We start from the raw sequence: 24497 nt of genomic DNA, 5'->3' as shown, positions 1-24497 counted from the left end.
GCAAGCCAGGGTGGAAAGTCTGGACAACTACCACCACCTATGAGCGGCGGTGGCACCCAAGGTCGTCTGGTTGTCGCCGTCGCCCTTAGATGGTCGTAGCTGTCCAGAGTTTTGTGTCATCATTTGCTTGCTGACAGACATGATGCTGGAGAAACTAGCCCTATACAAAAAAAAAGAACTTGTTATTACTTTTTCTGGGAGAGGGGGACAGCCTTATCACAAAGATAGAAACAAAAAAAAAAAAAAAAAAATGTGGACCTTGTGTTCACGCCTTGATAGACCCTTTTTGAAACCCCGTCGGGCAGCATTCGCGGTTGCCATTTCTTGGCCACAAACCGTGCGATTGGATCCGATTGATCGCCTAGTGCTGATGTCACATTCGTGTCCAACAGATGCTCAGAGTCTGCGGCCAAACAGTGGCGGACTCGGTTAACTTGGGACGCAGCTACCAGATGGCGCGCCCTTTTTAAAAAGGGTCAATTGAATCTCGGTGTACACAGAACGGCACAGTTAGCTCAAACACCCTGTCGCAGCCTCAGTGGTCTCAAAAAATACACTGCAGTGTTAAAACAACAACATGTACGACTCGGTTTGACACGCTTTATTGGCTCAACTTTTTATACTCCTAACATGGACAATATTTTTTTTTAAACAAAACAAATAAAAAATCATAGATCACCAGTTTGCGTTAAGTATGCGAGCTTGGCAAGTTCGTTTACCTCACATCTCATGTTGTCTTCAATCTAAAAAAGCTTGAAAACAGATTTCGTTTAATACCTTTACGAATACAAGGGGCATCTGTTAAGGGACAGTGATCTTTTGTTTGCTAAGTAACACAAATTTATTGCGCAATGTACCACAAAGCAAAAAAAAAAAAGATTTTATACTTGTCTTGCATACGTATATTCTCTTCCTGCTATAGGAAGAGAAATCTTTCCTTCAAATGCAAGGTGAATACATAGAAGCAGAACGCACGATAAAGAACATGTTTAATTTCACGAGACAATACGAACACCATTATCCCGACCTGTTTGTCGTGCTGACCGGGTAAGTAAAACTTTCGACTCAAACCCAAAGCTATACTAAAAAAGTGAAAGCCGTTTACAACTCCCTGTAACACTGAATTAGAGCGCAGCTCTTGAGGAGGAGGAGGGAAGGGTACTGGGGGGTGAAGTGACCTGGGGGGGGTCACGTGACCTTGGGGGGTCACGTGACGATGCCGATGATGTCATCAGTGACGTCACTGATGACGTTATCCGTGATGATGACGATGACGATGCGGATGCCGGTGACGTCATCAGTGACGTCACTGATGACGTCATCAGTGATGATGACGATGACGATGCGGATGCCGGTGAGGTCATCAGTGACGTCACTGATGACGTCATCAGTGACGATGACGATGCGGACTCCGATGACGTCATCAGCGATAATGACGATGACGATGCGGATGCCGGTGACGTCATCAGTGACGTCACCGATGACGTAATCCTTGATGATGACGATGCGGATGCCGGTGACGTCATCAGTTACGTAACTGATGACGTCATCAGTGATGATGACGATGACGATGCGGATGCCGGTGACGTCATCAGTTACGTAACTGATGACGTCATCAGTGATGATGACGATGACGATGTGGATGCCGGTGACGTCATCAGTGACAATGACAACGGGGGGTCACGTGACTTTGGGTGCCACGTGACCTTGGGGTCACGTGACCTCTGGGGGTCACGTGACCTTGGGGTGACCTTGGGGACCACGTGACCTTGGGATGACCTTGGGGGGTCGCGTGACCTTGGGGTGATCTTGGTTACGCCGACGCCGACGGCGACGCCGACGCCGCTCAAGCCGTGAACGGGCCCCTAAGAGCTGCGCTCTAAAAACTAATTACTTGACCCAAAGTTATTCCCTCCTCCTCCCATGAGTTGAAACGGGGAGGTGGCGCCAGTGTGCAGATGGCCTCTGAAACACTTCCGGCTCTGAACTAGACGGTGGGTTTCGCCATATGTGCGAGATCAAATCTACGAGTTATCTTTGTGAAATGACCGCCTTATAATACGCTCTGGCATAATTCACTCCTTTGATCTAAAAGTTTTGAGTAAAATCTGAGGGGTTGCAACGTGAACCGTAAGTGTGCCAGGGCAACCCAATAGATTACTCTCACTGAGTTTGTTGGCAAGCAAAAAATGAAAGACGTTTACAACTCATAGTAATGCCGAATTAAAGAGCAGCTCTTGAGGAGGAGAAGGGGAGGGTATGCCCATCCTCCTCCTCCTCCCCTCCCCTATTCCTTCCGTGCTCTCCTCCCATTTAGCGGTAAATTTATTCTAGATTTCCGGCTAAATTCAGCAAATTATGCTCAATTTAAGGGGGAAGTTTTTCCGCTAAGCCTTGCGGAGAGTTTTTTACGCTCAATTTAGCGGAAAAAATTGACCGTTTAGGGGAGAAATTTTTCCTCGCAAACTTTAACGGGAAATTTTTTCTGTTAAATATAGGGCAGAAATTTTCAGCTGCATTTAGCGGGGAACGTTTTCTGCTAAACTTACTGGGAAGGTTTTTATGCTAAATTTAGCAGAAAAATTTCTTTAGCGGTGAACTTTATCTGCTAAATTTAACAGATAATTTTTCCCGTTAAAGTCAGCGCGAAAATTTTTACGCTGAATTTAAGGGGAATTTTTTCTGCTTAATATAGCGGGAGAAGTTTTCTGCTAAAATTAGCCCGGAAATTTTTGCTGTATCTAGCGGGAAATTCTTGTCCGCTAAATTTAACAGTAAAGTTTTTCTACTAAATTTAGCGGGGAAATTCCGCGAGGTCTAGCGGGGAACTTTTTCCGCTAAATTTAGTGGGGACTTTTTTCTCCGAGTAAACAAAAACAACGAAAGGAAACCGACTCTAGGTTCCAGCGTCGACCGTCGGCACCTTCCCCCCGTCCCCCCCCCCCCCCCCCCCCCCCTGATCCGCGGCGTATCTTCGACAAGGCGCACCGGAAGTCGAGGCGCTGCGTACGTCGTTTAACTCCTCAGCCAAGTCAATCCAAAGGAAAATTCAAGAGTGAGGGGCAGAGCGTACTTGTCCTCTGCGCGGGTCGAGAGAGCTGGAGTTTTAAATGTGGAGAGCTTGTGACTCCGACTAAGTTACGTCCTGTGGCGTAAATATTGCTAAATAAATATTCCTTTTCGCGGAAGGTTTCTTTTGCGACATGATTGTCCCTATTAAACTGTTAAAAAAAAAGAAAAAAAAAATTCTTTTTTTTTTGCTTTTGCAGCAGTGTCCGTGAGATGTCCGAATACTAAGAACTGTTACAACTAGGATCGTGGTGACACGACGCATTGTTCAATGTTAATATTTTCACTTGCTTGCTTTTGTTTATACATGATCTACAGGGTGATTCAAGGAGACGCCAGGCTCTTTAAATCGACCGCTAAATTCGGTTTCTTAACCTCTCGCGCTACGACTTCGTGCAGCGTTGCCCACAGATGGTGCTTTTTTTTGTGTGTAAAATTTGCAAAGAGCGAACTTACCTGAGGAAAGAGTAAAGAAAGAAAAAAGGCTTAGCTCCTATGGAAACGCAGCGACGCCACCGGTCTTCAAGCAACACGGCACCGTTTCGCACGGCAGACAAGAGATGGCGCAACGAACGCCGCCGACGAACGAGCATGCGGCACCGAGAGCCGGCGTTCTTAGCAGACGATCTTTTCGACTCAAAAGGGGGGCGCGCTCCGCAGGCGGCGGCAGTCGCAGAAACAAAAACAGGCGCGGTATCAACAAGGAACTGCAGTTTCTTGTCTGCTAAAGACGTCGGTTCTCGGCGTCGTATACTCGTTCGTTGGCGGCAGTTGGCGTCGCGACCACTTGCACCATCTCTTCGCGGTCGATTTAAACTGCCTGGCGCCTTCTGGAATCACCCTGTATTCAGTACAACATCGTTTTAAAATATGCAAACATAACGTCAAGGTAATGACACTTTCAAATGTTAGAAAAGTAACGGAAACGCGTTCCTGTTTTGGGGGAACGTGTTCAAGACTGATAAAAGTACCCTTTTCTTAGATTAGAACCGCGTCTTCTTCCCCAAGAGTCTTTATTTGTTAACTTCAACTTTCAGTTCTAAACTAAGAAAGACGCAGTGACGTTTTATATTCTTTATTTGAAAGAACTGATCCTTTTTTTTCCCTCAGGAGAGATTTAGTAACTCTGAAAAACGGATATCTGTCTAAAGAGATTGCCGGTAAGCTTCAGTCTTTCTTAATTTGCGTTATTCTGTATTCCTTTAGCATTCAGCGATTAACGCAGCATCGCCACCTGGGCACCGACTCGCGGTTTAAAAAGTGGGTTCTACGTTTTCTGTCTTTGGATTTTCCGAATCCACGGGTGGTCTTCGGCATTGATTTGTCACATTATATGGGTCTACTTTAAGAGTGCACATTCTGGTAATGAGATATAATAAGAGAGTTTTCTTTAAAAAACGAATATATATATATATATATATATATATATATATATATATATACATATATAAAGTCAAAGATGCGTACTGTCGCAGTTTCTAATTCGAAGTTTATTACGACGTTAATAAGTCAGACAGTACGGATCTTTGACTTATTAACTTTTCCCGGTCTATTGTTTTTATATTTACCTTACTTCACCTAAATATATATCCATCTATCTATCTCTATATATATATATATATATATATATATATATATATATATATATATATATATATATATTACAGGTTTTTTTTTACCGCAAAAATAAACTAGGCGTCGCCGAACGCTTATTCTCCACCCAAAGGTAGCGCTAGGGGTCACAACCAGATGCCAAGGTTTCAGCCCGATCCGATACGTTAATAAAAAGCTATAAGCGATTTTCTGAAAATTTCAATAGGAAAATGGCGGCCGACGGAGTATTCAAATACTTACATTGAGCTCTATGGCACCAGAAACCGAAAACGGCTACATTTCCCCATTGAAATTTTCAGAAAATTACTTATAACTTTTGAAAAAGGTATCGAATCGGGCTGAAACTTTGGCTTCAGGTTGTGACCTCTAGCACTACCTTTGGGTAGAGAATGAGCGTTCGGTAAACGCTAGTTTATTTTTGCGGTGAAAAAACTCCGTAACTTTTTTTTTTTTTTGTGACACCCTGTATATAATGCATTTTGTCAGTGCAGTTAAGACGTACTTTTTAGTTACTATCATTCACTTTCGAGGCATTAAAAAAAAAAAAAACATATAAACATCAAATGTTTCCGTCCAACGTGTTAGAAGATATACTCAGTAGACCGATCTCACCAGCCAGTTTGACTACGCCACCGCTGCAGCAATGCATGGAGTGAACCTTGTGGAGTTCTGCGCTCGTGAAGCACGAGACGGCACGAGCATGCACGGACGTTTGCCTCCCGCGAACTAAAGCTAGGGCGGCGTCAGATATGCGCCGAACGCTTAGTGAGATCTGTCCATTACGAGTAGGCTCCGGAATTTTCGGCCACCAACTTGTTGCGCTCTTTTTTGTCTTTTGTGTAAAGCTGTGAAAACGCGCTCTCGACACTCAGACCATAGATCGGAAAAGCCACGGTGTTCAATTCCCACACAAAACAAATACTGCATTCGGACAAGCAGCTCTTCTTAGAACCGATTACATCGGCTGCTTCTTCTAGAACAGGGGTTCTCCGTCTCCAAACTTTATGACAACGTGTATTTATAGAAAACCTACGAATAATGACGAGACTAGCGATTAATACAGATGAATATACTGTATCTATAAAATATAAGTTAATATTTACCTAATTATGGCATTATACAATTATTGTAGCTCAGAAAAAGTTACCGTACATGAATCGAAGCGAAGGTGAACGTTGGCATATTCGCACAAGGCAGAAGGCTAATGAGTGCGGTAGTACTGGGGTGGGTAAAACGAGATACGTATGACAGAGGGCACTAAGCACAATATGCACGAGAGCGTAAAATACTTTTAACGCAGTTGCGCCGGCGTATAGCAGAGGATTAAAAATGGAGATGCCGGTTGTGACACTGTGATATAAGTATGGCATACACAACAATCAGCGATATAAGAATCAGCATGGATACAAAATCTATAAGGTGAGCTCCGTGACGTCATTTCTTTACACGGGTTTGTTTTTGCGCCAGTAGGGGCGGCCTGCTGGAAACGGGCCACAGTCAAGGGGGGAGCTTCTGGAGGCCGGATCTAACCCGCGTGTCGGAGTTTTGAGATCCCTGTTGTAGATTATACTGTAACGTGAATAGCCAAGACGCCGGATACCTGGGTTCGAATTCAGCTGTTTATTTAATTTTCTTTTCCGTTCCTGCTCTGAAAGGTTCCAGAACTGGAAGGCAAAGGAAGACTAAAATAAACTCCAGGATTTGAATCACTGCAGAGTAGAAACGGAAAGGAAAATTAAAATAAACTGCGGGATTTTAACCCGGGTATTCGGAGCCGGAGCCGCGAGCTCAAACCGGTGGTGGACGAACTGGGTGTTTGGCAGATGACGTTGTGCGAACCACGGATGGTGTGGCTAAGCAGTCGTGAAACTATTTTCCGTCTCACCCTATGATGGACTAAAGCCCAATGCTACAGGCCGGCGGGACCAATCACGAGCCTGTTAGAAACCACGCTGTATATTTGCTCCGTAGTACGTATCAGTGCGCCATGACACGTCATGCGGAGGCGAGGTTTTCGTTTGCTTATCGAGCCCTCGCGGCGGCTCTGTCTGCTTGCTACTACTGAAGACTACTGAAAGGTTTGAATACCCTCTGGACTCGATGTGGGAAAGAGAACCCGGGATCAAAATTAATATCCATCGAGGAACGAGCACAAGTCAGATCGAGTTTTCGACAGGGGAGCGTATGTACGAACCACGTCCGGAAAGAAGATACGGGTCCTAGTCTGTATAAAAAGTTTGGATTGGATTTTTTATGGCCAACATGAAACGACTTTTTGTCAGTGTTGCCTGCGCACCCTCCAAACTGTTCAAACAGTTGACATGTTTCCTAAATATGGCAAGAACATTTTATGAAACTATATATCCTGTACCTTAACTTCACCGGTATAAAAGAACGCGCTATCAGAGCAGACAACCATATGCTTAAGATAAGTGCTCTTCCTACTCTGTGTATCACATTTTCTCTCGCGCACTCTTTTGCAATGCGGATGCAAGCTTTCTTTAGGTAGAGCTCCACCCGCAAGCCTTCGGACCGTAATCCATCGTAGGGTGAGACGGAGTATAATCAAGTTGCTGGAGGAGTTCCTGTCCTTGCTCTGATGACAGGTTTGGAACGATTCTAAGCTCTGCTGGTGCAGTCATTTCTGGTCCGGGTACAAGAAACACTCCTGCCACCGAAACTGCGTCGGTTGGCTCGCTGAAGTCATCGGCGTATGCTGTGGCCATATTCTTAGTAAGATGCTGTACGTGGCTCGTTCCGGAAGTTCGTAAGAAGAGCTACGGTACAGCCGTTTGGGACCTTCGTACCGCTCTTAGCAACGCCAATGCTTTTTGCTAGGAGCAGAGAGATGGTGCCTTTTATTAGCCCTTCTCCGCAAGTAACCTCGTTGGTCCCGGCGAGTAAAACACTTGACCGATGCGGCAGGGTCACATGGTCAGCAAGCACACGAACTGCCGCTGGCGTTGATTTTCGTACGTCTCGTGATGGAACGAGCTTTCCGAGGGTCATCTTGTTTTTACCGAGGTCGATGATCGCGATAAGTCCATTACAAGGCTAATGTCCCTTCTTGCAGTCCGGCAGCAGGATGAATATCACTGGGCAGGTTTCGCCGTGTATCTCGACGTGTACGGCGCACCTCCCGGTCGGCGTTATAGGCTGACCCTCGGCGTTTCTTATTTGAGGGACCGGGTCTTCCCACCACGTCATCACTTCCCAAGGGCCAGAGAGAGAGCTTCCCTTTCCCACTCAAAACGAAATAGTCTGCGCCGGTATCGATTAGCGTTGTCGCGTCGCAGCTGTTGATGACAACTTTGAGGTTGTTAGACACCTCTGCAGATGCGCCGTCGTTAGAATGGGAGCTCTCCAGCGCTCTTGGAGGCCTTTCACTCGCCTGTCTTTGGAAACGCTACCTCCACGCGTTGCCGCACTTAGTTCTTCCGACGAGACATGGCCGACAAGCTGTCACGGCGAGAGCGCCGGTAGGGCGAAAGCTCACGTTGAGGCGAAGGCGAACTCGTGGTAGTGTCGGCACCAGAAACAGAGGTCGTCGGAGGTACTTCGCGATGTCCCTCGGCCGCTACCAGGCACGTAGCCAGGGGGGGGGGGAGGGCATGGGGCCCGGCCCCCCCCCCCCCCCCCCCCCGAAATCTTCCATTCTGCTGGGACCTCCACTCCCCCCCCCCCCCGAAACGAAATCCTGGCTACGTGACTGGTCGCTACCCAGTGCGGGGTCGCGGGTTGCTCGGTGAAAAACCTTGCAGGTCCATTAGTCAGTATTCGCACTTCCGGTAGACGTGGTCGGCCTCGCCGCAGTGATAACAAAGCAGTCGTCGATCGGCCGTGCGCCGCACATTCGTCTTTTAGGCGCCCGTTGCTCGGTGCGGACGAGCTGGGATTGCCTTTCCCGACGACGGAAAGTCTGGTAGGTTACGTTGAGGCGGCGTCGAACACTGCCCGCCAGCTGGCGCCGGTCTCCGAGCTACTGCGGTGTAGGTCAGGGTGGGCTCCTCGTGTGTTACGCTGGCAGGAGCCTCCGGTTGGAATGCCCGCTGAACTTGCTCTCGGACAACTTTGGTTATCGGCAGCAAAACCGGCTGGTTGGCAGCTTGCAGGAGCTTCTGAGCTCTTCCCGGACGACGTCGCGACTGATCTCACGTAGGCCTGGGATTCTGGAGCCAATGTAGCAGCTAGACGGCCCGAGGGCAGCGACGCTGGGTAGTCGCTCGCTGTATAGTGAATGGATCGGGTTTGCAGGGCAAGTTCGATATCCGTTGCCCCGGTGACGAAACCTTCGAACGTTGTGGAAGGGCAGAGTACACGCGGCAATACCACGTGTACTCAACAAACTCAGTCTTCCAGGTGTAAAAAGCACCATTCTCCAGTAAAAAGAAAAATAGAAAAGCTTTTACGAATTGAAATTTTCCGAAAGGCTTTATTGGAAAGTCGGGCTCCAGGAAAAAAGTGAAATCGCAGCAGAAGCAAATACTTTACTAGTAGAATAGTTCCACTCCGCTCGTTTGCTTACACAGCGCGACTACAGCATCAAATTTCCCCCTACCGGTGGGGAGAGTTCGCTTCAGATAGAACGCGCCCGCATCGCGCTCTCCACCCTGTCGCGCTTTCGCGCTGCACCGAAATACTGACGCACCGAGATACTGGATTTGCCAAGACAGCACAGACGGCTGTATCCCCTGTTTAAGTGTCCACGACGCAAAATGGCGACAGCCGCCCCTCTCAATTTAAACAGAAAAACACCGTGGCTGTGCGCGTCTATCCGTTCCTACTACGCAAAAGCTGTCTGCGCCAAGGCCATCGAATTTTCGCTGTTTAAGATGTGTTTGCTAGTGAAGTATTTGGGTAAAGTAGCTTCTAGACCGGAGGGCCATTTATTTCCCCACCAACGTTTGTTCGAAGACACACCAAGACTTTAGAGAATGCTTTTATGAATTATCTATTTAATTAAGCTTGGCACTTGCCTCTACGTCATGATCATGCAATTTGACAATGTTTTCTTTGGAAACAACTGCTAAGGGCGAATTGCGATAATGACATAGGAGATACAAGAGTTCTCTTGGAGTTGCAAAAGCAAGCAAACGTTGCGACATAAAAGAGTAACGGCTCTTACCGCTCATTCACACTGGAAGCGGATCCGCGTTCGCGAAGCGGTTGCGAACGCGGTTGTATAAAGATCCAGTGCAATTGCACGCGCACTCGATGACATCAAGAGCGCGTGCAATTGTACTGAATCTTTATACAAGCGCGTTCGCAACCGCTTTGCGAACGCGGATCCGCTTCCAGTGTGAATGAGCGGTTAGAAAGACAAGACTTGCTCATCTATTTGCAGACTTAGATCTTATGGAAATATTATTCGGCAAGAATAGCTTCTAGATCATCCATATCCTGCTTTGTAGAAAGTTTACCGTTGTTTGATATGGAAAAGTCGAGACGTGGCAAAATACGCACGAAATTAATAGGGGCCCGGTCTTTTAGGGTGAGGTTGGTGTCGTTTATTGAAATTTAAATATATATATATATATATAAAAGCTTTCGCGGAGAAGCTTTCTCGTTTTTTGGTAAATACCGTAAAAGAGAAACATTGTTTATAAACGAGCCCCTTTAAACAAAAAAACTTGGACACTGTGTACCCCTAGATGGTTGGCTGAATGGTTGTATGAATGCATACAGACCTACCGCAGAGCGCTTTTAGGCAAGGCTCTGCGGTAAATGTGCTTTCAGGCAAGGCCCTGCGGTAGGTGGGAAAGGCTTGTCGGACCTTTCTTTTCAGTGATTTTATTAAGGAATGAGTGTCTTACGAGCCGTATTTTACGAGAAGCCCGTCACAAACAACAATCAGGTCAATTTCTCCGCTACATTTAGAGGGTAAATCGGTGCGACGTTACCACGTCTTATTACCTAATGTTACGCGATGTCAATTTCTGCAAGGCGGTATTCCGCACTCAACACATTTTGAGCATGCTTCCCGGATCTGTTCACATGGTGAAGATATTTTATATATTTGAACAGTTGATTGGCTACTCCCTTCTTTTATACTCATTATTGTGCGCGCTCTGTCCTAGAGCCCCTGACCAACAACTTGGCAAAGCGTTCCGAACCTAGGTTGGGGAGCAGCTTTTTTTTGTACTGTTTAACGTATAATTTCAGGTATGGCACTACTCGGCGGAGCCTGCACGACGTATGCAAACTATGCAATTGCTGAAGATCGAGGGCAAATGTATTTTGGTATGCACTTTGTCACTCACGAGTTGGGCCATTCGTAAGTGTTTTCTTATCTTGTTTGCTTGACTCGATTTTAATTAACAATATTGGGTAATATTGTTAATTAGAAACAAAACACGGGGATAGAGGAGAAAAACGCGTAGACGTCAGACAAGTGCACTCGCACAACTCCCATATATTGGAAGAAAAGAAATCATGAGCCATTCCACTCTGCCAAGGTGGATGACCTGCGAAGCTGTTTAGCACACGATACAGACGTGACAGAATTTAGCATATCCTCTATTAAGCTTGTCCAATTTAGCAGTATGGTACCTGCGTTTTTTTGATGCGTTCTCCGCCCCGCGGTGTTCGTCTTGTCTGGTTTGTCGCATGCGCTGGCGTTTTGTGCACGATTTTCGTCGGTGGTGTTTGCTACCCGACGCCGCCGCTGACATTCTCGTTGCCGTTCTCGCCGTTGCTCTTCGCAGGCGCGTTGCTCTTCGGGAGTCCGGATTATACGCGGCCTCCCGATTACGACGAGAGAAGTGAAATAGACCTATTGCTAAATTACCCAAGCATCAAGGAGAACGCTGGGAATGGTGTTCCACGCGCCGCGCGTGCCAACGTCTGCAGCAGTAACTGTTCTAAACCAAAAGCCTAAAACAAATGGCATCTTGCACGCGCGTTCGTCAACGCTTTATTCAGGTTATTTACTTCGAATCTTTTATGTGGGGAAGGCGTGCGCGTGCGGCGCGTGCAGTGGCGCGAGCGTAAAGTTTTTCGTGACGCACACGAAGAAATACACGCAACTCTAGCCATAAACAGCTTCGCTGTAAAAGGAAAGACGTACACAAGTATAGTAAGGCGAAATCAGCTAGAGCGATGGCCGCTCAGGCACAAGGGCACACGAGCTTGAGGGAGGCACGCAGGTTCCTTCTTCCTTCTTTCTTCCACTACATGTGAGTTGGTTTTGTTCGCTCATCTGTCACCTACTTATTCCTCTTCTCCGCGCTGTTCTTTTTTTTTTTTTGCGCAACTTTAACGACGTTTATTCAGTACCAACTCGCGTAACTGACCCCATTGCTACAGTCTTGAATAAGTTACTTATAAAAAAAATTTTGCAGTTATGGTTACTATTATATAAAAGTATAGAACTTGCTGTTACCGTTACTGCAACGGAGACGTAATTCGTTACAGTTACGTTTAGTTTGAAAAATTAGCGGCATTACTTTAAATAACCCCGTTACTACAAAATAAAAGCATAAAAGGGTAAATCCCCCCCCCCCCCCCCCCCCTTTTAATAGAGAAAGTGAAAGCAAATTTGCCCCAAGTTCGCAGAAAACGGACATGATGCTCAAAATGGCGGAACACGCCATTTGAGAAGTACGAAAAACGGCTAGTAAATGCTCGTTCAATGTCTGAATGGTGAACAAGCTGTAGAAAGTATCGAGAAAAATAACGTCTTTACTCTCGTCGTTACTTCATGAAGTGTAACAGAACCTGCAGTACCAAGCTACATCTCGAAAAGATGGCGCATTACAGTTAAAAGTTACCAAAACAGTAGCGAAAGCACGGTAACTAATAACAGGTAACGTATACGCAGGGATGGGCAAAATACATGCAAATATGTATCAAAATACTTCGTCAAAAATGTATTTAATTACAAATCTAATTACATTTCCAAAAAAGAATTTAACTACAAGATACAAATACAACCAAATGTATTTGGTCTCCTCCAAATACTTTTCCAAATACATTCCTCAAAATTTGCGTCAGCGACTTCAAGGCACCTGCAACTAGTTTCTGGGTATCTCTTTCTAATTTTGCATCGCACACTCGGGACTTAGTGTGCGAGGCTCTAGTAACGTAATAGAAATATAATCACAAAAAAAAAATGTAATCAACTTGGACGTAATAGGTGAAAAAAGTACAGAGCTTCAAGCAGCTTTTTTGTCGATTACATTTTGGTATAGATCAACGAAGAACCGAGACGACCAAGACGCGCATCACTATATTCTGTTTCACCTTATGATGTACCGCAGGAAAGACTATAAGCGCGAGCTCCTTGCTCTAGGGCACATCTCGGTGGCACAAGCTCTCGGGCGTTAAGAGCAGCTCCCAACGCTATGAGCTCGCGCTTCTAGCCTTCTCTGCGGTACAACATAAGGTGAAACGGAGCATAGCTAGAGAATTTTTATTGTTGCAGCTCGCACCAGTTAAGAAAATCTGGACGACCCGGGCATTTAGAATGTTCCAGGCAAAAATATGGATGGAAATCAGGCTGGAAAGCATCACAAGTTGTCACAGGCATTTATTTAGCCAGTCTGCCTGTGAACGTCGATTTCGTCACTATTCTTGCCCTGGACTAGCACCGTAGTCACAAAGTCACTAAACGCTTGGTCTTGATTCAGAGACACTGCATTCGGTGCAGAATGTAGTTTTCTTCCTGCTCTGGACAGTGACAATAAATTTGAGAGATATATTTTCGCCCACAAAATTGTATTTAATTACAATTGTATTTGAAATACCCACGTTTTAGTTTTTAAATACACACGTTAAATACAATACCCAATTTGTAATTAAATACAAGTACAAAATACACAAAGTATTTGAAATACGTATTTCAAATACTTGAATTTGAAATACTGCCCATCCCTGCGTATACGCATTAACACCCAAGACTGACAATAACTAGACGCCCATCGGAGCTAACCAAGCTTCCGGTGCCTAACGATAATCACGACACAATTCATGTTTGCTATTTTCAGTCTTACGTCCTGTTTTGTTCTTCAGGTACGGTTGCGTTCACGATGGCGATGGACCGGTCAGGCATATTGCTGGTCACAAGGGTTCCCAGGATCCAGACTGCGACCCCAGTAGGGGCTTCATCATGAGCTATCTTGATGGCGGAGTCAGAGGATTCTATTTCTCTAGATGCTGTTTGCGAGACATGCGGAATTTCTTGGGGTACTTCTTCACTTTTGATGGCCTATTTCGGTGTGAAATCGATGCTTGCTTCGGGCGTGCCTATATATGCAGCCAAGACTTCTCTGTTGCGGGTCGGAGGCGAAGATTTAAATTTAGTTAGAAATAGACAATCGGCGCTAGAGTACCTGACAGCTTAAGCAATACGGGGCGTGGTTTGTTGTGTTGATGCTTCTTGCTTAGGCGTCCATCGTTCACGGGTGTTCTTCTGGGCTAAGGCCGCGATGTGATTGGCTGCGGAGATATAATGAGATTCTCGGAGCTCGCTACCTTCTGTGTTTACTTAAGGTGTCAGTAGCCAATAATACATCAAAAACCGAAGAAAACGGGGAATGCAAGCTATCTTTGTTACCTTTTTTTTTTATTAGTTCTTTATCTTTGCCTATTGAAAGCAATAGTAGTCTCATTGAAACAATATTCCAATATAGCGACAAAGGCCTTATTGAGAATAGGACAGCAGTTCTAATGTCTCACTGCCGTCTCAGACAATAGGGTTTTTTATAATAGCGCACGCTAAAGCTTTGCGTACACGAAGGATAGCGTCGCCGCCTCTGGGCATGCGCCGAACGCTAACCACGTTTTGTGCTTTGCATGCGCTATTTTAGCGTACGCTGTTTTTTGAAAATTGCGCGCGTACGCAAAGAGTTTTTGCGCTCCTCCAAAGTGGATTTGCACTGAGAGTTTGGCTAAAGCCAAGACGAGCAGAGTTAAAAATTGGCGGCTCCCAGGACCCATGGCTGCGGCTGCTTTGGCAGCGTCGTACGCGCGACGTCGGCGGCATCCTCGTGATTGCGATTTTCAATACGGAACGACATTGTGCTCGGTTTGGAAAACCCTGCAATGTGGGCAACGATCACCGGTAACTTGATGTTTGCGACGCGCGAACATTTCTCGGTGAAGGTCAGTGCACGAGACCTCTCTTGCCGAGGCGACGCATGCGGACACGACCGGTCGACCGCTGGCGTTGCGTTCTCCCGTTTAAACAAATGTAAAATGTTACTCTGTACCAAAAAACTAGTTTTTTTTTTTCTCTCAAGTCACAGCATTTTGTGTGTAAACTAGAATTGCGACTTCATCTTGGTGGCGTTGCGAGCGTGAGATGATTGGGCTTTTGCCTCGTGACGGAGAAACGCTATTCTAAAACTATCTTGCTTAGCGTGCGCTAACGCAAGCGCTAAATTTAGCGCTAGCGTACGCTGAAATTGCGTACGTTATTCGAAAACTCGCTAATGAGGTAGGAGTCGTAGTCTCTTAACTTGAGAATTTTACTTACAAGAGGGTAGAAATATAAGGTAGTTCTTACCTCCTAAATTTTAATTCTATAATAAATGCAAAATAATAAGACATACGCTTACGGGTTGTGGCGACGCGACAAACGTGAATCCCCGAGGAACGTTCGCATTTATTATGTTTTCTTCTCTCGATTTCTGATTTCATTACTAACGAGCGACTTAGTTTCAATATGCTAAAAACGCTCACCGTAATTCCGACTGAGAAACCGATCCGTTAATATTTTTATATATTTTTCTTTTAAAACAAGATACCGTTTTACATCGCGTACTTACCTCTCTTTGAGAGAAAAACTGCACGAAATGCAGGAATTTGGGAAGCAAAAAGGCAGTCCTCTGAGGTTACAACCTGACGAGTGATGAAGGAGTTTCTCTAATGGAATTAGAGCTTGAAAAGTAACACAAAAAATACCCGCGTGCACCAGTTAACGAAACTACCACCAAAAGAAGTGCTGACATCAACTTATGTTTCAGCTAATGTTATCCGATCGACGCAAGAGAGAAAATGTTTATAAATTAATAAATATCACATTAATAGAACCCATTGCGCTTTTTTTTCTGCAAAGCACTTGGGACATTACAAAGGACGGAACTTGGCGAATGATGAAACAAAAACCACGTTTAAACCTAAACAAATTTTAAAAAAAAGGTCGTTGTTATCCAGATAATTATGGCGTAAACACGTAAAACTTCACTCTTATACTGTCAAAACGAAATTGGAGCAAAAAAAAAAAAAAGGGGGGGGGGGGGTAAATGTCATTTTAGTCCCGCCATTCGCCCATCTCCCTGTGTAGATAACAGTGACTGACTCTCTCACGTGCTTTGTAGGGAAGGAGACTCACCGGATTTCTTAGAATGTCAAAAAATGCCTCGGGAAGGCTTCACGAATCTTCACCCTCTGCCTTCTTATATTCCAGCAACCAACCAAGAAGTTGCTTCAATAATACATTTAGCTATGACATAATGAAGATGTTCCCGAATTTTCTCCCAGCCAGCGTCACCACCGTCTCCCGATACTGCGAGGCAAAGTACCCAGATATGACTGGTGTCCGCCATGAACCGGTAATTTGAGGTTGATCATAACTACAAAATAAGTTGGCGGCCTAGTTAGATCAACATCATAAAAAGATTAGCACGACAAAAGACAAGGAAAAACAGAACAGAAGTAAAAAAAAAAAGAATTAGTCGGTAATAACAATTGGGGTTGTATGGATATTTATGCGGCGTGTAGTTGGTCAGCCACCTCAAAGTTGAGACGGGTCACACGCTGTACATGAGCCATTTAGCCAGTGCAGTACAACCGCTAGCCTGGGGTCTTTAACGTGCACCACGGAGTAGCGATACACGACCGCAAGGCGGTACGATGCTCATCCAGATCGAAACGAGCAGGGGTGGGGTTTGAACACAGGATCCCTGGGTTCTGCAGCGTGAGCTTTCGCTCCGCGTGCTGCTTTCAACTGACGTTTTAATGAAAAAATATGGGATGGAAAGGACGAAGATAAGTTTTTATAACGATATAATAAAGAAATCTTTTTTTCTCCACCTTTTTTAAATAATTTTTTTGTGCTTTTTGTTTGTTTATTTATAATTAGCTTTTTATTATATCAGTCCTTCCGAATCCCTTCCTTTTCCTATCTTATATTTTTATCTTTTTATTTAAATTTATCTTCGCCCTTTCCTTCCTTTATTTTTTTATTAAAACGTCTGTTGTAAGTACCGCTTATTCTCTCCTGTCCTTCCTTGTCCTTTGTCTTTCGAGCTAATATGTTTTATGATGTTTATTGTAACTGCACTTAAAAATATCTGGTCCTAAAAGAACTCTTAGGGGTTCTTCGGCTTGCCCGTAGTTTGCACCCTACAAAAGGTTTCTCATAATAAAAAAAAAATTAAAATAAAACCTATAAGGAGTTTTTTTAAGCTCACTTTTTGATGCGAAGAAGTTCTTTATCGCTCAGTTGTCTTTCTAGTGCGCCAGGGGACGATAGCAATCGAGAGAAAACCGTTTTTTACGCGCTGAAAGACTTCTTTGGGTGTCAAAAAAGCCTTTCAAGATCATACGTTTTCTTTTTTGTTGTTGTTTTGTTTAGAGAGCGAGTCGCGTACGATTATCGTCACAAGGCAGTCATCCTTAAGTCTACATCAAAATTGAGGTCACATTATGTGAAGAAGACACTAAAAGAAAAAAATAGTCCGCTTTTCCTTGAATTACATCGCGATAAAAAAGTGTTCTAGGTCTATCAGTAGCGTTACGTTACACTAAAGTCACAGAGAGCTTCACCAAAGCAGGGCGACTTGAATTCCAAACATAATATTATCGCTGCACAGCCAATGAGATTAAAGCATCAGCCAATAAGAACGTCAAAGGGCCAATCAGGAAGCAATAATCCTGAACATAAGAAGCAACACTCTGCGTTGATCAAGCTTGCAGTGACCATGCGGAGCGCAAACCAGAAGTGTGTCACGTGAAACCGCCCTACAGTGAAAGTATGCTTGTTTAAGGTGAGCAGTATTCCAACCCTATATTGTTGAACGGCTCCCCAAAAGCAGACAGTTCCCACTAAGTATATCCTTTGTATGCCATCCATTTCCCGCGTTTCCCGGTAATCTCAGCAGAATACCCGTGTATCGCATGAAAAGTGGGCTACTGGTCACGGCAGTGTGAATTGTGCATCTTCCAACTTCTGATGCAGGACCTGCGGAAGGAGGTGAATTGCCTGGTGGTTTGTTCAGGTAATACTACGGATGGGTCGAAGAGATTCCTTGTTACTCAGGCTCAAGAAGGAATGATCTGTGACAAAGGAAAGGTAAGGAGAATGCGCGCTAGGAAATTCAAAGCGGAGCGACCTTTCATAATAATAATAAAAAGAAGAAGAACAATAATATATTTATTCACCATCTACAAGCCTGGTGGTAAGCTGAGGCATAGCCTCCCGTATAGAGGAGGCTATGGCTGAGGAGAAAAGGAGCCCGGGGAGCTTGACTGGTACACAGACACCCTCTCCCCCGCATGTACACAGCAGAAGTGCACGAGCTGTCAGGGGAAGAGGGGGGGGGGGGATCGGGTACCAGTTATGCTCGCGATAGTTATAATACATTACAACTCAAGAAGGTAGGTCGAGGGAAAGGAACTTTGGAGAGGAGGAAGCAGACGGAACACTGGAGAGAGGAGGTTTCCCCTCTCCTCTCCAGCGTTTCGTCTGGTTCTTCTTCCCCAACCTTCCTTTCCCTCGAACTACCTTCTTGAGCTGTAACGTAATAGGGTGCTTGTGTGTGTAATCGAGGGAGAGAGGGCGAAAGAAAGAGGAGTCGAATAAACTTTGGAAAGTAATACGTCTCAAGAAGAGTATACGAGTCTGGGAGAGTTTTGCGCGACACAATTTGATTGGTTCTAGTTGTGCCATGTGCTGCGGCAGTATTATTATTTAGCTGTTAAGAGGTAAGATACCAAGTGAACTCGGCGCTATACGTTTAATTACGTTACGAACTGATCGCAAACAGCTGTTGTTATCTGAAACGAGACCAAAGAACCTGACAAAAAAAAAATTGGATGTTTACGAGGACAAGGGGTACTTTCTGGAAAAATCTTACTTTACAGTCGATGCTCAAAGAATACCGCTTACAAACCGCTCATAGACATTTTTTTAAATAATATGCACAAGTGGAGAAAGCACACGACGTCACTTTTGAGTGGTCGAGTAGCCACAGAGGCAGAAAGTATTGCGATATTCTTGACACCTTAAATAGAGAATATATCGCGTTAACCGAGAGAAGCTTTGAGACACAATGTGCAAGATGAGACAAGCGGCACACAGATTTCGCTTCTGAAAACCTGCAGCAGATACTACAGATTCTTCACTAAGTACAGGTTCTTCACTACCATAACAAACGTTTAATGTCTTCTAAACAATTGAACCAATCACTCCTAAAGACCGAATTTCACGCATTATAGGACTTTAAAGGTAAATGTGGGTGACCATTCTTTATTTACTTTTTCAACATTTTTTGGCGTTATTTTTTGTTACTTCATTCCTTTCTTTCATATTTCGTTTTCTTCTGTTCCTTCATATCTTGTCTGTTTCTGTGTCTTTTGCAGCTGAGTTATGCCTTCATAACTACCATTTTTGCTTACTGCATACTTGCGACTCTTTCAGAGATGCATCAAAGGACAATGCACTGCGGATTAGGAAGAATTCACCGGCTTGTCACTCAATTAGCAAATTTCGATACACAAGCCTGAGTTTCAAAAATGCACCAAAGTATTGATTCGTTTTGTGGCTCATTATAAAGATGTAATGAATTTCGTACGGGCCTTGGTTTTTCCGCTTGGAGCGCTCGAGACTTTTAATAAAATCCAGAAATCGGACAATAATTTTGACTCCTTTGAACGTGTTTTGAGGCAATTTTGATATTAAAATTACTTAGATTATAAAAATTACAAAACGAATGATATTACGTACTGGCGGTATCTGCTATCTTAATTTCAAGACCCTGACGGGAATTTCCGTGTGGGTGTAAACAAATTTAGCAGAGCAGTTTTTGCTAGATTTTTTTCTCTACAACGGGTTCAATGAGGTGGCGACACCAGCACCAAATGCCCCAAGCCAGAGCGTTTGTTGTTGCCGTTTTCACGTGCTAGTATGGATGGCGACGCGCATTACGAGTACTTTGCTTGATACCGCCGAGTTCATGCAGTTTCGCCATTTTGCCGGAGTATGGACTGTGTGGAATTTCTCTCTGTTACCCCACACACAAAAAAAAAATAGGACCAATGAGAGGCGACGCATGTATGACGTAGAGATTCCATGGTAACATGCTGTGTCTCACCGCCGCGCGATGAGCTTTCACTTCACAATTTTAGAGTGACCACGTCCGATGCCAGGACCTATGGGGTCAATATAGCGGCAAGAACGTGTCACGTACCATCGCGCTCCGCGATTACCTAGGTGTTTGTGACCGAAGGGTCACAGACCCTCAGTCACAGACCCTTCGGTCACAGACCCCCAGTAAAGCCAATTGATGTGTTCGTTTGTCTTGTAAACGGCATTAAATCATTAAATACCCGAATGTACGAGCCTGTGCCTCGTGCGCCACTTGGAAGCAAATGTTGGCGCAGCCCTATAATGAACGGATATGGAACCTTCTCTGAAAGGAAACTGCGGCGCGACTCTCGCTCGTGGTCTCGCGGTATGTCTCTCTCGCGTTCGCCAAAAGTAGTTGTCAATTCTAGTGAGAAGCGCAAGGTGTAAATTTTAGCCAGGAACTTTTTAGCTCAGAGCGCCGGTTTGGCTTCCCTGGCTTCTATCGGCCGCATCACAACTCGGTTATTTTCTGGCCCACTGTTTGTGAAAAGGAAAAAGCACACACACACACACTTTCGCTTGGCGCATTTTAACGTGAAAGCTCAGGTCATATTACATTTATTACCGATTTTTGTAGAAATGTTTTTTTTTTTCACATTCGGTACGTGCGTAAACCAGGGTTGGCGTTGATGATGATTATCCGGTGACAACCGTGGATGTGGTCATACAACTCATCTCTTCGAGTCTGCGGCGTCGGGCATTTCAAAAGGCAAGAAGACGCAAGTTCGGCCGAGTTACGCTATACATGGCTTGCAAGTAGCGTCCTTCCACCATGCCGGTGTAAACTCTATACTTCTTGCAAAAAAAAAAAAATTGACAGTACATAGTTTACACTAGATACAAGCTCCAGCACAATGGCAGCTTGTGGGACGTCAGTGCAGGCCATAGAACCACTGCGCCAGTGCCTTCGGCTTCGCTTGCACGTAGGGTGAAATAGAACCTTGTGTATATATAGAGGCTTTACTCGTAGATAAGCGCCAGCTCACAGAAGCCATTGCTGAGTTCCTCGTGTCTTCCCGAGATCCCGAGCCACTGAAACGAACGATGACGAGCCTTACCAAGAGCCAGTGCTGAGAAGGACACAGCAGACTAAAATACGGCAATAACTTGACCTGCTATGGTAATGATAAAGTGGAGTAAGATGGATAAGAGAAAGCAAAAATGAAAAGTATATGTTATGGCGCCGGCCACGCACAGCTGCCTAGACAAGCAAAAGTCCGTGTAATTTTGCAAACAAAAAAATAGACCCCTGAATAGCCAAGATGTATCACTCGGGCGCTGCAAGTCATCATTTTTAATCCAGCGCTGGAAGGGATGTGACTGTCCGGGTTTTCCTTGCGATTCCCGGAGCTCTAGGTCACGCGATGCTGAATTGGCTGTGTTAGTTACTCTGGAATGGCTCCCGGCCTCGGCCGCGGTCATATTAGCGGCGAGATGTTTTGGTGGCGCCCTCCTATGGTTACCTCTCGTGACGTCAATACCTTGCGAGCAACAAGTTGGGTGGTGTTTGTAATTCGCATGGTGGAAGCTTGAAATCAATGCGCTCTCAAAGCAACACTTCTAACACCGTCAAAATTGAAGTTCGTACATTACTCTTATTTCTGTCGATGAGAAATCCTTTGCCGATGTCATAGTCTGCATTCGGCCAATCGTGGACGGCCGACCCCAGCGACGCTTTCGATCGCTCACTTACGAACGCGCGTGTAAGCTGCCATTTGTTTTAGGTATTTGTTTAAGAAAAGTTACTACTGCTGACGCCAGCACGTGCGGTGCGTGGAATACCAATCCCTGCATGCTCCTTGATGATTGGGTAATATAGACGCTTTTCAGCAGCTGTGCATGGGCGCCGCCATAACCGCCCTATTGAAAATTCCATCAAGATACGTAATTTGGGACACTGACTGCCAGTCAGTAGCCTTGGTGGAACGTTCCCTAATGGTCCACCAGGTGACGTCTGACTGCCACTGCCAAGGGAATCTCATCAACAAGGGCAGCATTTATATAAGAGTAAAGCTATACGCACTCATAAATATCGCCAAATGCCTCGACAAAACAAAATGTTCGAAAAAAAAAGCAGGTTCACCGCGGATCGAATTCGCGTCCACTTGCGTACAAATCGGACACCTTAACCCCTATGCTATACCATGTTTTTTTTTTTATTGCCAAAATTGACATAGTGCAACCAAGAATTACAGTGCTGTAAAAATGCCGTCAGTCGCTTACCGACTGACGTGGCATGGTTAAAAAAAATTACATTTAACAGTTTTTCCATTGTTGGTAACCACTCCGGGACATTTGACCGAACCTTCCAAACTTCGACAATATAACGGACAGACTCGGAAAAATATTCCCCCACAGGCCTTGTGTCAACATCTGCATGGCGAACCGCCATGCGGCATCTCCATAAGCTGTGAAGGCCGAGCAACATGAAAAGATCGAAAGGCACACAATTCTCGTTTTCGACTGCTAGGAACCGTATGCCATGGGAATCCAGAGGAAACTCCTTTTTTAGAGTACGCTGCAACGCATCCCAGAAACATATAGCGTCCCAACAGTCCAAGAAGACGTGCTCAACTGACTCAGGTTTCTTACACAAAAAACAGTGGTCACCCCACGCGACAAACATACCCCTCTCAACCATCCACGTTTTAAAAGGCAGAGTACCGGTGTGCAACTTGAAAAAGAAGGTTTTGAGGCACGCTGGGAAGGACATTTTCTTAACACGTTTCAGGACATCCTGTCCCGAACCTGTAGAATACAGAGCCCTATAGAGTGGAACCGGCAGGGTAACGTCAACAAGATTCTGGTACAGCTTCTTCCTTGTGACTTCACTCAGATATTCCAACAAAAAGCGTGCTCTCAGGAATTTGTACGCTCCCACCACTTCGCGCATATAACCGAAAATACACCCACCATTTCCATACTCTGTCGATACTATGAACTCAGGCAGAACATTGCACAATCGCACTTGACAAACTGTGCGCGAAAACGGGTCCTTGACTTTATGTAAGAAAAGGAAACTATTTACCAACTGCTTCAAAAACAAGTGAGATAGCGCCAGGCCTCCATCACTCACACTGCGAAAAAGACTAGTCCGGCTCGTGCGCTCATAGGAAGAGTCCCAAATGAAGACCGCAAACACCCGATGCATTTTTTGGATATTCACCCTGGAACAATGTAAAAAATGAAGCACATACTTCAATTTACTTATTAGGAACACATTGCAAACAGTGGATTGGGCAAATACCGACAGATCCTTTCCTCTCCACTTCTCAGCTTTTCCTTGCAGTTCGACTACCTGGGTCCTCCAAAAAGAGTCGCTGTCCCGATAGCTTTCCAAGGGGACGCCTAAATACTTTGCCGGAGACGAGACCCATTTGACGTTTTCAAACACACTGGGCTTCATGTCCCACTCCCCATGCCAAAAACCTATGCACTTTTCCCAGTTTACGGCACTACCACTTTTATTGCAAAAACGTTTTACTGATGCTATCACCTCTTGTACGCTTTCTCTGTTTACACAGAACAACACGATATCGTCTGCGTAGGCCAGTACTCGCACCTCGGAAGCATGTAGCTTAAAGCCACGAATGACGCTGCTTTTAACTACGCTCAAGCAGAAAGACTCTGTGTATATGCAAAACAAAAGCGGGGACAGAGGGCAGCCCTGTCGCACGGACCGGAGGACGCCAATACGTTTACCAACTGACTTGTTCACCACCAGGCTTGTCGTGCATCCCTCGTACGGCATACGAACACCTCTATAATTACGGAGCCTACGTTTACATGTTCCATTATCGCCATCAAAACCTCATGTGACACACGATCGAATGCTTTTTCCAAGTCAATCTGGAGCATTGCAATTTTATCATTGGTTGCGTCACAGCATTCTAGTACACTTCGAGCGGTGTGAATGTTTGTTGTTATCGATCTTCCTTTTATTCCACACGTTTGGTGTGAACCAACTATTTCTCTTATTACTCCTTGAAGCCGTCGTGCCAAAATCTTCATTAGTACTTTGTAGTCTACGTTTGTTAAGCTGATTGGCCTATAGGATGTAACCGAACGCAATTTGACAATATCTTCGGTCTTGGGTATTAACACCGTGTGAGACGTCACAAAGGAGGGTGGTAGTTTTTTTACTTCATAGGCCTCCTTAAAGACATTGTGTAGCACTGGCGCAACTTCATCTCTAAAGGTCTTATAGAAAGCTGCACTGATTCCGTCGGATCCAGGTGTTTTTCCAGGGCTCCATTCGTCTATCGCTTTCACTATTTCTGTTACGGTGATCGGCATCTCAAGAAATTCCTTTGTCTCCTCATTTAGCTTCGGCAAAAGCACTGAGAACTCTTCCATAAGTTCTGTCACTTTCACTGGGCTGTGCGCGAACAAGTTTGAATAATACTAAAAAAACGCTTGTTCAATATCTGTTTGGTCGTTGATAATCTTTCCATTTTTTTTCGAT

The 24497-nt window shown here is 45.0% G+C and overlaps 1 protein-coding gene across 1 annotated transcript in view; it reads left to right on the top strand.

Moving 5' to 3' along the window:
• LOC120838147 (A disintegrin and metalloproteinase with thrombospondin motifs 7-like) overlaps window positions 1-16244 on the top strand; it is a 51992-nt gene extending 35748 nt beyond the window's left edge. Inside the window, exons 8-12 of the mRNA XM_040207922.3 lie at window positions 923-1047; window positions 4180-4229; window positions 10846-10957; window positions 13693-13866; window positions 16091-16244. Coding sequence (XP_040063856.3) covers window positions 923-1047; window positions 4180-4229; window positions 10846-10957; window positions 13693-13866; window positions 16091-16244 — 615 coding nt within the window. The remainder of the gene's footprint in view (window positions 1-922; window positions 1048-4179; window positions 4230-10845; window positions 10958-13692; window positions 13867-16090) is intronic.
• Window positions 16245-24497: the final 8253 nt, after the last annotated feature.

Source organism: Ixodes scapularis, unplaced genomic scaffold (assembly GCF_016920785.2).
Source record: "Ixodes scapularis isolate PalLabHiFi unplaced genomic scaffold, ASM1692078v2 PGA_scaffold4__175_contigs__length_147842914, whole genome shotgun sequence".
Taxonomy (NCBI): domain Eukaryota; kingdom Metazoa; phylum Arthropoda; class Arachnida; order Ixodida; family Ixodidae; genus Ixodes; species Ixodes scapularis.
This window is presented reverse-complemented; position numbering and strand designations above follow the sequence as displayed.